Consider the following 13,170-nt stretch of genomic DNA (forward strand, 5'->3'; position numbering starts at 1 on the left):
ATGCTATTACATTTCAAATGATCACAAGCTGCCCAAAAGGTGGTGATATAGGGCTCAATCCTGTAAAGTATTGAGTGCCTTCACCCACCAGTGAGGCTACCAAGTGTTGAGGGTGCTCAGGACTACTCAGGAGATGCTCAGCACTTTGTAGGAGGTGGGCCTTAATGAAAGGTTGTGCTCGTGTATGCCTGCGTGTGTGTGTGTGTGTGTGTGTGTGTGTGTGTGTTTTAAAGGTTTATTTAAGAAATTCAAATGCACTTGCTGAAGGGTTTGTCTGAATAGCAGATTTTGTATCTGGTGATTAATCTTTATTGGTTGGAACATCTTCCTTACAGAGTGGTTTTATTTTGTAAACCAGAAGGAATAATTGTTTTAAATTATATTTATTTGAAGATTGCTTGTAATAATTATAGTAATACTTAACTCTGAGCCCCTCATAGCTGCAGAAAGAGGGAAAACCTATTGGAACTGTTTCTGAGTTATAAAACTATTTCTTTTAGCCTGTGGGGCCACACAGTTGGTGTGAAATCTGCTTTAGTAAGCAGCACCTCCATGGAATGCTATAACTAACTGCCTGTTCTCTCTAGTAATATATGATTTTGTTTTCCTCTACTTCCAGAACCCCATCTCAGCTCAGGCAGAGTTTGCATTACGGGGTTCCATTGCAGCCGCAGTCCGATCAGAGAGTCTCAAAGAGGAGAGCAGGGTGGCGGTTATGGGGATAGATAATATTCCACTGCTGAATCCAAGCAGAATTGGAAAGTCCGTTATTGATGATGTAGCAGTAAGCATTATCAGAAATTTACTCCAGTAAGTAAATGCACTCAGTGCCGAAAGATGTTATTCCTTTAACTTATTTAATATTTTGCTCACTGTATATATGTCTTATTATCATGTTGTGCATGGGAGGACAGTGCAGGGAAATCAAATACATATTTATTATTTGTATTCTGGTAGCATATAAAGATCTCATTGAATTTAAATCATCCAGGCCATTTCTGTGCCTTTTTCATGTGTTTTGTCCAGTGTAGTTTTAAAAGTCCCAAGCAATGGGACTTCTGCCTCTTCTTCACAGCCTAAAATATCTCACTGTCACAATGGTAGTGATAGAATTTCACTAGTTCAGCTCTAGTGCTGTAAAAATAGATGTTAACTGGCTACTAGCGTTTTGGCTTCAAGGGCATTGTTTGAATTAAAAGGGGATAAAATGTTACATAAGGGTAAAAGTATGAGGAAAATGAATAAATGTTAATGAGACAGTGGTTGGTATGAAATGGCAAACTCCAAATCTTTTCAGTAGCATGTTTTGAGTGTACAGTTATGCTTCCAGAAACTCCTAATTTCCAATTATGCTAGATCATTTGAATTGCTGTCAGGCAAATTATTGCAGTTAGACATGCATTTGTGAATTTAGCCCTAACATTAGGCAGTATCTCAGAGATTAAAATGCTCTCAGACCACGGCAACAATAGAGAACTGATAGCTGGATAGTTAGAAGTCATATAGCTCTTAATTTTTGTTTCAGAATTCAGCAAACCAGGAAATCTCCAGAACTGCGGCATGAGAGAGATGATCGCTCACAGTCAGTAGCAGGAGGTATGCAAGCAGTCCTTTTACTGCTGAAGTTCTCCTTCTTATGGATTGACAGAAAGAAATATATATTCTAACTGGCAACTCTTAATATGTGACTGTATATTTATACCTGTGAGCAGGACTAAAATACACTCCAGTTTGCTATAGGCCAATGCTTTTTCCTGCCTGCATGATGCATGCCAGCTGACTGGGGGTGTGTGCACCAGGACATCCTTTGGGATGTGGTGTGCAGGAAAACATACGAGATAGCCATATCTCCTATTGCTGTCTTGAGATCTCTGGATTAATCCTGTCCTGCTGCTTGTGAGAGGAAAAGAGGCCCCCTACACACTCTTTCGGTGTCTCCAGCCTTATGTGCTAGTGAACAGGGGCACAGGATTTAGTCCTATATCTTTGTTAGTGCATATATACTCCCATTAGGAGAAATCATTGACATTATCTCTCTATCTTTTGTTGTTGTTGTTTTTATCTTAAATGAAGGATTATGTTGGTTTAGGTAAAGTATATATGACAGCTCTTCATGTAATTCCATTGAAGTTTTGAAAGTGACAGCTCTGCATATAACTCCCAATGAGATTAATATGAGTTTTAGAGCTAAACCCCATGCTGCACTTTGAAAATGTACTCCTAAGGGAGATTCAGTGATAGAGTAAGCCCTCTTCCCACATCCTTGTCGTAGCTGTAGGCCAGGTACAATATGAGCTTTATCTGGCTGCCTAATCAATAACCTTCCTCTGACATGGAGAGTCCACTCTGGTCTAGCCATACCTGTTCAGTTCTGAGCCTCCCCTAAACAGACACTGCCATTTGTGTCAAATATGTGGTAGTTTTATGAGGATAAACATTCATCAGAGGCTGTGTTGAGGCTGTCAAACTCATTTCACTTAGTACTTCAAGCTGGACTTAAACTCTGGTGTGAAAAGTGAATGCTGAGAGCTGTAGTCAGAGAAGAACCCAAGCTCTCATGAAAGAAACATGACTAATCAGGCAGGGACGAATTGGTTGAATCTATGATTCTGTGGTTTGGATGAGATAAAAATCAACTCATATTTTCATCCAAACCTTTCTGAGGCTCATAAACTTTTGCTTACCTTCTCTGCCAGATTTTTCACTTGCTTTTGTTCCTAATTTAGTTCAGGACCTGAAGTGGAAACAGCAAAACACAGTGAAATAGACTATTCTCTTGTGGCTGCATTATGCCTTTGTCTTAAATAGCCCTGCAGGAGAATAAGACCCTTGCTCCCTTTCTCACCTTTATGAGATATACCTGGATCTTGGGCCTGCATCTGGTGCAGAGAGCAGCTTCTAGGTTCTGGATTCTCTTCCCATGAGCACATAGATGGGATGAGGCTAGAGGGAAGCCAGGAGGGGCAGTCTCATTCCTCTTCGCCCCCCAAAAGTGATGCAGGGAGCCTTTATCTGGGCAGCTACTGGGACAACATACCTACATACTGCATAGATTAGCAACTAGGCTTCTGGGTGCTGAATCCAATTTACAAACTTCCTGATGTTTTCCTTCACTGGTGTCAATTAATGTTAGGAGTACTCAGCATGGAAATGAAAACACATACTGTATAATTCAAGTTGGACTTACAGAATTTTCTTCCTCTTTCCTTATAAGCGATTTATCAACCGATTTATCAAGCAATTTATCAGGCTCCTACAGCACAGAGAGGTTCCGGTTCAAATCTGCATGCTGAAAGTCCCCAGAACTCTGTTACTTATGGCAATTTATCTCTAGCACCCAAGATGTCTATCTCTTTAAACAAAAAGATCTCAGTAGGGAGGTAAGCACTATGGAATGAGACACAAGATGCTGGAGTTTATCTGTTTATGTGTGTACTTTTCTCTGCTTGTCTAACACTAGCCTGTTCTCCATCTTCCCACACATTCTCACTACTGTTGGTGTGAGCTTTTCCCCAGTGGTGCTTATCATCTGGAACAGCTTCTCTGTGTATTTATGCCTTATCAGCTTGCTCTTATTTCAAATCTCATCTGAAAACTTCTTCCTCCCTCACCTCTATCTGTTAATTTCTCTCTCCTTCTCCTATTTTAGTTAATACAAAGTGTTTTGGGATGCAGGTTGATGCTATACAAAGCTGCATGTTTGGGTGTATGTAATATAAAAACACTGTGTAATTTCCAAATGTATGGATGGGTGTGTATATTACCGATAGATAGCACAGACAAATAACACAGATACAATAATTTTCATATGTGGGTGCCTAAACTGGATGTCTTATTTTGGAAACTCAAGTTGACGCTTAGACACATTAAATGGGCATTTATGTGACTAGATGCTAATGTGTATGCAGTGTAGTTGAAGCCATGTTGGTCCCAGGATATTAGAGAGAGAAGGTGGGTGACGTAATTTCATGTATTGGATCATCTGTTCTAAAGGAAGGTCAGGAAAGGGAGGATCTGGAGGGACTACAGAGAGCAGAATTCTGAGAACTTCTCTTTCAGATGATACTTTTCCTGTAATATAAATTTGAGGCATGAAAATCTTCCCAGTTTTTTTTTTAATTTGATAAAGCTCAGATGACCATAGTATTGTGAACAACTAACCCAGAGGGGTGGGGGAGAGAGAGAGATAGAGACTATGTATTTAAAAAATCTGAATTCTTTTGAATAAAGCAGAAAAACTTTTGCCTTTTCAGCATACAGAAATATTCCAGACCAACTCGAATTGACAAGAAGTTCCACATCTTTGGAGAGAAGCCTAAAGAATCTGAGTAAGTTTGCTAAAGTATTGATCCAATACACAATTAAATTGCTATATTTGTAAAGCTAGATTAGACAATTGTACAAAGTCTTAATGAGAAATAAATAAATATGAAGTGTTAATTATAGGTGTGGTTGTTTTACATCCTTTCATGCATTGGACAAAAAGGGATGGGACACAAAAGGAGATTTTCCATATGGGTTATTGTATATGCATATTACTCTTGTCTTCCCTTGCTCTGAAGAGGATCTGTACCAAGAGTAATGGGGTAATCCTGGATATTGTTACAGCTACGTGTACAAATATATGTGATTTACATTGTATTCCTGATTATTTTAATATATTTATATTTCATATGAAATGCTTTTAAAAATCGGAAATATTCCCAGTACACGTACCTTTTGGATTGTCATTGTGTTTTGGTTTCAGTTATTTTAAGGGGATTATCACCTGTATTCTCTGGGAGGGTAATGATACCTTGCTGTATCTTGCTGAGGTAAGAAAACTTTATTTTCCTCAGTCAATTTTTACTATTGCAGATTTACTCCTGTAGTAGTTTAGCAATTCGGTTCTACTATATTGCTTTAGAGTCCCACGGTAATTTTTCTTACTTTATTAGTGCATCCAATGTATAATACTTAATACATGCATTGGCTTTTATATCTAAAAGTTCTGTACAAACATTAACTAAACTTTATACCATCCCTGTTTGGCAGAGTAGCAGGTTTAGATGAACATAAATACCTCTGCCATAGTTATGCGATAGAAAGGCTCCACTACCAATGCAACTCAAACCCTGTTATTTGTAACAGGGTCAGAAGGGAGTGTCTTAAATTGAGACAAAATGGAGGTGAAAAAGATTTGCTCTCAGTTTTTCACAGACTATTATAAGTACATCAAGCTGCTCTGCTTTTAGTGGCCATAACGACAACTCAGTGTCATGAATTCAGAGATTACAACATCATCTTAATAACAATATGTAAATGAGCAGATACTGGGAAAGCTGAGAGCAAAGACTGGATGTGATCTAGTTGCAAGGGAAGGAGGCTTGACAGTACCCCTTGATATCTGGTAATGAATCTGCACTGCATTCTTAACAAACATTCCCTCTCTGAGTTCAGGTTAAAGCTGCTGATAAGGCTCAAAAGGGGAAAGGATAAAGGTGGCAAAGAAAAAGGGGAGGTTGAAAGCACTAAAGACCCACTGTACTGATATGTTCACCATGGTGACTTAAATTTGATGCTTTGTCAAGTCCTTTTTTTTTACCAACTCTTTACCTTCCAAAGGAGTTTTACCGAAAGGATAAGCATCAAATTACGAGGCCTGAATATCTGCAAGAGACATTTGACCATTGTGCAGAAGTGTTTGGGCAGAAGCTCCTGTCTTATCAAAGCCAGACAGATGATTACCACAATTCCTGTCTAATAGGTAAAATCCTAGGGTCTAATATTTTGTCATATTGATCAATTGGAATTGAAAACTGAAATGATCAGGAGTCCAGTGTTTTCTAATTTCAGCCTTGGACCAAACTTGGCTGCTATCAGCTACTAAAATGATGTGAGAAAGATCATTGCAAAGATACTTAGTTGACAGACCTGTACAAATGCTTCAGGATCTGTGTGTGTCTCCAACCACTAGTCCTGGGCCAGTGGACACAAAGGGGAGTAAAAAAACTCTCTCTCTGAAAGAAAATTCCAGTCACTTTTGGCGCTTACACTATACATTTAGTTAGGCTGGTTTCTGGTTCCTTGATGTCAGTGTATGTATGTGACACAAACCCTCCTGTGTCTTCCTTGTCCAACAGAGTTCCGGGATCAGTTGAAGTTGTTTGAAGAACAGCTCCCTCATGTCTCCCATCTGGTTATTAACAGCCTTCTCAAAGAACATGAACAGCAGCTCATATGCTCCACTGATCAGATCCGGCACCTCTTCAAAGAACAGCTGGAAGAATGGGACAATGCAAAGGTATGGTTTATGTGCATGCTGGAATACCTTCCGCATAAGGTATCCACTGTGTGACACAACATGTTATTGTCATTTACATTAATCTCATTTGCTTGCTTACACCACTCACTCCTAAACCATCTCCGATTTCATTTCCTAGCTTCAGTCTCATGTTTTTAACTAGGATAAATAAATTTGGAGTTAAGTTTAGGTTTTAGAAAGCATGTTATGATTTTGTTTTGTTTCTAGTATTTTTGCTTGCTGTCATATGAATCTCTGTTCTTTGATTGAAAAAAAACCTTATTCTTATTTTCACTGTAAATATATCTAAGTCCTGTGTGTTAAGCAGCGTGGTGATCCTCAGTTGGAACTAGTAAACTTGTGTGTGCTACTTCTTTGGGAGTAGAGAATCTGGAAACTCCTTGAATATTCAGAGGATCAGGGGATGGGCACTCCAGAGGGATACTCAAAGGACATGGAAGTTGGTGTGTGTCTATTGCTAACCTGTACAGACAGAGTGAGGCCTGCAAAGGCCTGTAGGACAGTGCTAGTGCTGCCAGATGCCGGTGGAGTCGAACTGACCCACAACAGGCACAGACAAGACTTCCTCACACTAAGGGCAGGTGATAGTGAAGTGCCTCACAACCATAGGGACCCCTGGGAAACATCACAACAACACTGATGTCTCAGGGTTCTCTGCTGGAGCCTACTTGCTTCCCTCCCCTCTGTCATCTCTCTGTCCCCTCTCTGGTCTTCTCTCTGGGTCTGGGTATTCTCTCTATGCAGCTTGCTACTGTTCTTTATAGGGCAATCAGCTGATTCCTGCTCAGATGTATCTCCTTAGTTACTAGGAGTGGCTGGCCCCAGGCCTTTAGCCTTTAAATGGCATCTCACCCTGTTACAACTGATACATAAAAAAAGTTGAGTTTTTACTCATCCCTCTCTCTTGCTAGGGTGCAGTCACACATTCCTTACAGAAAATGCTAATGATGTATTTGTTTGATTAAAGGCTGAGAACAAGAACAAACTGCGTCCAGCTCTGGGGCACCCTGACAATTTACCACAGCTGGAGGTTTTATGCCAAGAGGAGTTAAAAAGACAAAAAGACCAAGCTGATGGGATATGCCTTAACACCCAGAAACTGCAGGTATGAGTGACATACTAAACTGTGGCTTGTTAGAACCTATTTGATTTCTTGCTCAAGGTCAGAGGTTGGAGTTTAGGGTGCATTTTACGTCCCCATTAAAAGTGAACTAGAAAAATTTTTTTAGTTTTAGGCAGCCCCATCAAAGACAATATATTTTGATTCTTAGTTCTGTGCTGTCACCACTAGATCGTGCTTTCTTCCTAAAGCTGCATGCATATAGATTTGTAGCCAATCTATTGTTCTAATGGAGTATTTATTCACAGTGCAAACTGAGGAAAGGGATGAACTTGCATTTATCTGTTCCCATAACGATAACATCATTGGTTCTGAAACTGACACATTTAAGCAAGTATTGTAGTAACAGCATGTGAGAATGGAGTAATGCTGACATCTCCTGGTTAGCTATCTTAATTGCAGCCAGTGGTGGGTGTTTTCCCTGCGGATGTCTTCAGCAGCACACATTAGAAAGAAGCTTCAATTATTATAAATTGATGATAATTCTGAGTTTGCTGACAATCCCTCAATGCAATATTCTCAGAGCTAGCCTGATGGCTCGAACATTGCCAGGTGGAATTGCATCAGGAATGTTGGCTGGCAAGTGACCAAGATTCAGTCCTGGAAAGGACTTTGAATGTGGTCCACTGATTGATTCATCAATTTCCCTGCTATGAACTGGGTACTCAAGGGCTGCACAATGAGAACGCTGACCAATTGCCACCATTGCTTAACATTACATGTTAAATAACATCACTCCTCCACACATCCGTTGTGAGGCTACTATAGCCAGAATGGTTGAGAAGATCAGGGCAAACCCAATCCTACCCCTATACACAGACCTCTTTGACCACTCAAGAGCATGCTTGTCATCAAGGCACCCGTTGTGGGACCACTTGCTCTGCCCAGATTTCTGTATGTGGCATGAAGAATGGTCTGCAGCTATCATCAGAAACCAGTCTCTTACAACTGGCCCAACCATGTGTGTATCTGGCTCTGATTTGCCACACTACTCATGCATCCTTCTGAACTGATTTTGAATGGGCCAGGATCAGTGTGCACCATCTTTCACACCTGGGGCCATGAGAGGCCCCCACATGTAGCTGTGGCCAAAGACAGATAACGTCACACATCACTGATGACTGCTCTCTGACCAAATCTGATGGTGGTGTGAGGGCTCTGCACTTTGCTGATGAGGCTGCCATAAATTGGCTTGGCAAGCTCTGCATCCAATAAAAAGAAGATTATTATAAATTAATAATACTTATGATTTGTATCATTTTATTATTAAGAACCTGAAGAGTAGAATTTTTCTGTGTGACATGAAATTCCATCTTCATTTAAATATACTCAGGAGGAAGGTGTTCTTGTGGAGTCCTACGAGAGCATTCAAATAAAAGGATCACAACAAAGATTAAACAGAGCTTTGTTTCAATTTTCTGTTTAATCATATTGTGGAACTCTTTGGGCAGATTCTATCTAACTACACAGAACTTCTTATGCCATTTTATAATATACATGAATCTGATCAGTAATGTGTTTGTGTTGGGAGCATTCCAGAGAGAGACACTCTGGGCTTTTCATAAAGTACTGCTCAGCAGCTGTTGCGCAAAAGGGTGGAGAGTTGTGTAGATCTTCAGAGCCACTCTGAAAAGAGATGAGATTCTTTGGAGGAAGAACTTCTCTCATCTGCACTCCTACTCAAGTTCTAAATGATTAACTGTGTACCCACAGGCCTGTGCTGCAGAGTGTGCCCAGAAATTTGTTTCCATGCTAGCTACCCTCACAGAAAACCTGCTTCTGGAGTTAGATGAAAGTATCACCATTGATGATGTACAAGCAGCAAGTAAGTCAACTGAATGGAACATTTGGCCAGTTCCCCATTTCTTGCTTGATACTTCTAGCAAAATGTTGTTAAAAGAGGAAATAGAGTTTCTTCTGTAATCTTCTGCACTATTCCAATTCTTTAATTGCATATGCCTATTGCTTTTTGTAGCTATATTTCATTATACTGAATAACTTGTAACAACATCAAATGCTGTCACCCATTTTTTTTTTGTATAGTGTTCATTGTCTAAAGATTTCAAGGGAAATTTTATGCAATTTATGTTTTTTAAAAAGTACCGAGAGCTTTGAATGAGTGCTAGTCTGGTTGTTTATCAGATGATAAGTAAAAATTAAGAGCTTGTGGTTTCACATCAAGCTCTCAAGAGCGACATATTTGCATCCCCCTTCTTCCTTGACCAACACTATAAGTGAGGTTCTGTGCTGCGCCTTTTGGAGACACAACATAGAAGGCACAGACCAGGAGGAAGGAGGTGAGGATGCAATGATGGTTTGTGCATTCAAGAGTCTAAGTTGCCATGGGATTGGTACAACCTCTGGCTGCTTTAATTACAGCTGTCTCCCAGGACTGCCCATTAACTAGTTTGTATCCCAGAGCAGCCTAGAATCTCACCTCTGAAACTCCCTACTTTGGGTCTTGTGATCAAGCCAGAACTGGCCTTTAGGACAGTGGTTTTCAACCTTTTTTCATTTGCGGACCCCTAAAATATTTCGCATGGAGGTGCAGACCCCTTTGGAAATCTTAGATACAGTCTGTGGACCCCCAGGGGTCCACGGAACACAGGTTGAAAACTATTGCCTTAGAGTGGTCCAGCACCTCAGTCCCACCACATGCCAGTGCAGGATACTACTAACAAGGCTTTAGGGCCAACTGCCAAGCTGTATGTGCTCTGGTGACTGGGTCTAGGAATAGGACACCCTTGGACCCTGGAGTACTGTGAAAGGAAAGAATTTGGATGATCCACCAATTTCTTACAAAGCTACCTCTTGAAAACTAAAAATATTCAGTTTTGTAGAGTTGCTTTGGAGCAATGATATGTAGTTGATCTTGTCTTACTGTTACTAAATCTATCCTTTGCTGTGTCTCAGAAATTGAATTGCCGAAAGAGAAGACCTCCATCTTAATCCGTCGTAAACGAGCTGGGCTTCCCTTAGAGATCCATGACACTAAGCCATTAACTGAACGTGGCAGCAGGTATCATTAGTATATATTGAATGCTTCTCTGCACATCTTCTGTCAAAAATGCTTCCGGATGCTCTCCACACAATTTTTTACTACACTTGTTGATGTCACCATACTTGCTGAACTCCCTTGTTTTACCTACAACAATTAGGATGTTGTTTCTCTAGTGTGCTTCAGGAGTGGGGAAGGGAAATGGAGATTTTAAAGAAAGATTAAAAATTGATCCAAATAAGTGACAGAAGCAAATGATGCGACTGTGTGATGATGCTTTAAAGTTTTATTGCCCTTGTCATTACATTCTTGGTTTCACCACTCATGAGAAGTGTAGCCTTCCAAATCTATGCATATACTGTGTGTTTTCATTTTGAAGCTGTGCATTGTATTGTACATGGTTTTCCCCCTCGTGTTTTTAAATGAGTGGTGTCTTCTAAATGGCAGCAGCTTCTAATAAATGTTATTCTTTTCCCATGTGGCTTGTGTGATAGAGGTGCCAATACCATTCAAGCATGGTTAATCACTGAATGGGCATTTAAGTGCATGTATGTGTGTGGACATGGTGATTGCTTTTACAAAGGGACCATTGATCTTATCATGACTTTATCAAAAGTAACAATATTTACTTATTCCTAGTATATGATACCATGGTGAGATAAATAGAACTTCATAAGATCCATGTTTCTGTTCAGTGGCAGATGTTGTGCATATGAATATGTTATACAAATATTAAATAAGGTTACAAAGGATACCTGAGTGGCAAAGACCTCATGGTCCTCTCTTCCCAGTGACTAAATAATTCTCAAGGCAATGGGCAAATATTAATTTATATCCTGCTTTTGTGGAGATTTCTTTTTGAATATAAAAATCTGTATTCCCTCATTAGGTATAACTAGAAGTAAAATGTTCCACTCCTTCCACCCCCTCCACCAAAAAGTTAAAAAATATTTTTTGTTTGTTTATGATTTTAAGGACCTGGCCAGGAATACCTAAGACCACGCTCACAGACATTCCAGACCATATTCTCTGCAGAGAAACTGCCACTGTGACAACAGCCAAAACTACTCTGGGTCATGTTGCAGCAGAAGAAGCAAGAGATGCATCTTATGTGGTTTGTGTGGGAGAGAGGTGTAATTTAAGAGAAGAAAATGTACCTGTATATAAAGCAAGGGCACACTGCAAGTCTTTTCAAAGATCAGAGTCAAAATCAGTGTGACTAGAAATTCCCTCTCGTTTTCATTTCTCTATGATGGTGACAAAAGTAGGGATTTCTGCTGAAAGCCTTTTACATGAGGCACTTCCCCACTTTTCAATAGGGCAACAACGAATGGTGTCAGAACAAATTATCACTCTCATATGACAATAGAGTTGCAGTTTGGATAGTAACTCTGTTGTCAGGATTTCCCCCTTGTGCTTTTTCAATACAGCACTCACTTCTCTTCTCAAAGTCTGCAATTTCAGTCTTGGATCACAAGGCTAGTTCGCCCTTGGACTGGAATGGGTGGTAAGCTTCACTCCCATTTCCATCCTAAATCTGAGTCATCTCAGATTTCTCTTTCTGCCAATAACAAGGTCACCTTCTCTTCACTTTGACCAACAGAAAAAAAGAACAAATTCCATTGCAGACTGCCTCTCAGCCTTCCAAATCACATTGCATATAGCTCACAAAACAGCAAAATCAGCAGCTGGGGAAAGGTACTTTGTTAAATCCCCATGAGAATAAAAGATCAATGTTGCTGGGCCAGTTCTGGAAGTGACGCTACCCCATGTGATTCATTTCAACAATTCATTTCAACCATTTTGTGTGAGAGTACAAAATATATATATTTTACAGCGGTGGTAGCAAGACCATAGAACTGTGTCAGAGTTTTAGATATATAGTAATAATCATTAACATGTGCCTCAAAACACCCCTGTAAGGTAGGCATGGTGTATGTATAGATGTGAGTAATATTAATCAACATATATATGATCTAGTACAATAGATGCTGCACAATAAAATATATTTTGTTAAGGCAAAATGAAACAATGTAATTCAGGAAAACAATTTTCATTTTTAGAACAAGAACTCTGTATTTATTTGGTCTGGAGGTTTTAATGATGGTAGAAAGTTTACAACTTACCCCTCCTGTCTAGATGATGTACTTCATGATTCAGTTTAACTTGTTTCTCTGCCTTAGTGAGTTGTAGGACAAAAGTAGATTTGAGACTTAAGATTCCTTCCCCCTTCTAGAAAAGGTAGATCTTTAGTCAGATGAACTCATTGACTTGGGATGGAGAATGTTACATTTTTAACCCAATTTATAATTAAAAGCAAAACTTAAACATTAATTTTGTTTGTTTCAGCACCCATTAAGGAAAGGAAAGGAGGCAATGAATAATTAATTGCCTGTGTAGCTCTGTTGTCAAATATGGGAAATAAGTGGCCAGAACACAATCATCTGACACAGCGTGACAGGGCATGGAGTTAGAAACTGAAAGAAATGGTCTGATCTTAACCAGTTTCTTTTTTTTTTTTTTTTTTGGTTATTTGTTCAGAAATACAAGCATAAGCTTGAAGAAGAGTTTGCCAAGATTAAGGAGGAAAACACAGCCCAGCTAATGAAGGCTCAGCGCTGGGAGGGTTGGTGGAAACAATCTGTTCAGAAGATAAAGCAGCTCTATGCATGAAACTCTTGTTACATTATTAACACAGGTTTATATGTATCAGTATCTTTGTTCTACAAATAAAACTTCAGACTTTAT

The 13,170-nt window shown here is 39.6% G+C and overlaps 1 protein-coding gene across 1 annotated transcript in view; it reads left to right on the plus strand.

Moving 5' to 3' along the window:
- The window catches only part of CCDC180 (coiled-coil domain containing 180), a 41,274-nt gene extending 28,104 nt beyond the window's left edge, over positions 1 to 13,170 (plus strand). The window contains exons 27-38 of the mRNA XM_067541886.1: positions 620 to 810; positions 1,526 to 1,596; positions 3,215 to 3,380; positions 4,254 to 4,328; positions 4,748 to 4,814; positions 5,605 to 5,746; positions 6,123 to 6,283; positions 7,272 to 7,409; positions 9,138 to 9,249; positions 10,338 to 10,443; positions 11,398 to 11,536; positions 12,964 to 13,170. Coding sequence (XP_067397987.1) covers positions 620 to 810; positions 1,526 to 1,596; positions 3,215 to 3,380; positions 4,254 to 4,328; positions 4,748 to 4,814; positions 5,605 to 5,746; positions 6,123 to 6,283; positions 7,272 to 7,409; positions 9,138 to 9,249; positions 10,338 to 10,443; positions 11,398 to 11,536; positions 12,964 to 13,095 — 1,500 coding nt within the window. The 3' untranslated portion in view covers positions 13,096 to 13,170. The remainder of the gene's footprint in view (positions 1 to 619; positions 811 to 1,525; positions 1,597 to 3,214; positions 3,381 to 4,253; positions 4,329 to 4,747; positions 4,815 to 5,604; positions 5,747 to 6,122; positions 6,284 to 7,271; positions 7,410 to 9,137; positions 9,250 to 10,337; positions 10,444 to 11,397; positions 11,537 to 12,963) is intronic.

Source organism: Emydura macquarii, unplaced genomic scaffold (genome assembly GCF_026122565.2).
Source record: "Emydura macquarii macquarii isolate MOO-44397 ecotype Brisbane River unplaced genomic scaffold, CSIRO-AGI_Emac_v2 contig_691, whole genome shotgun sequence".
Lineage (NCBI taxonomy): Eukaryota > Metazoa > Chordata > Testudines > Chelidae > Emydura > Emydura macquarii.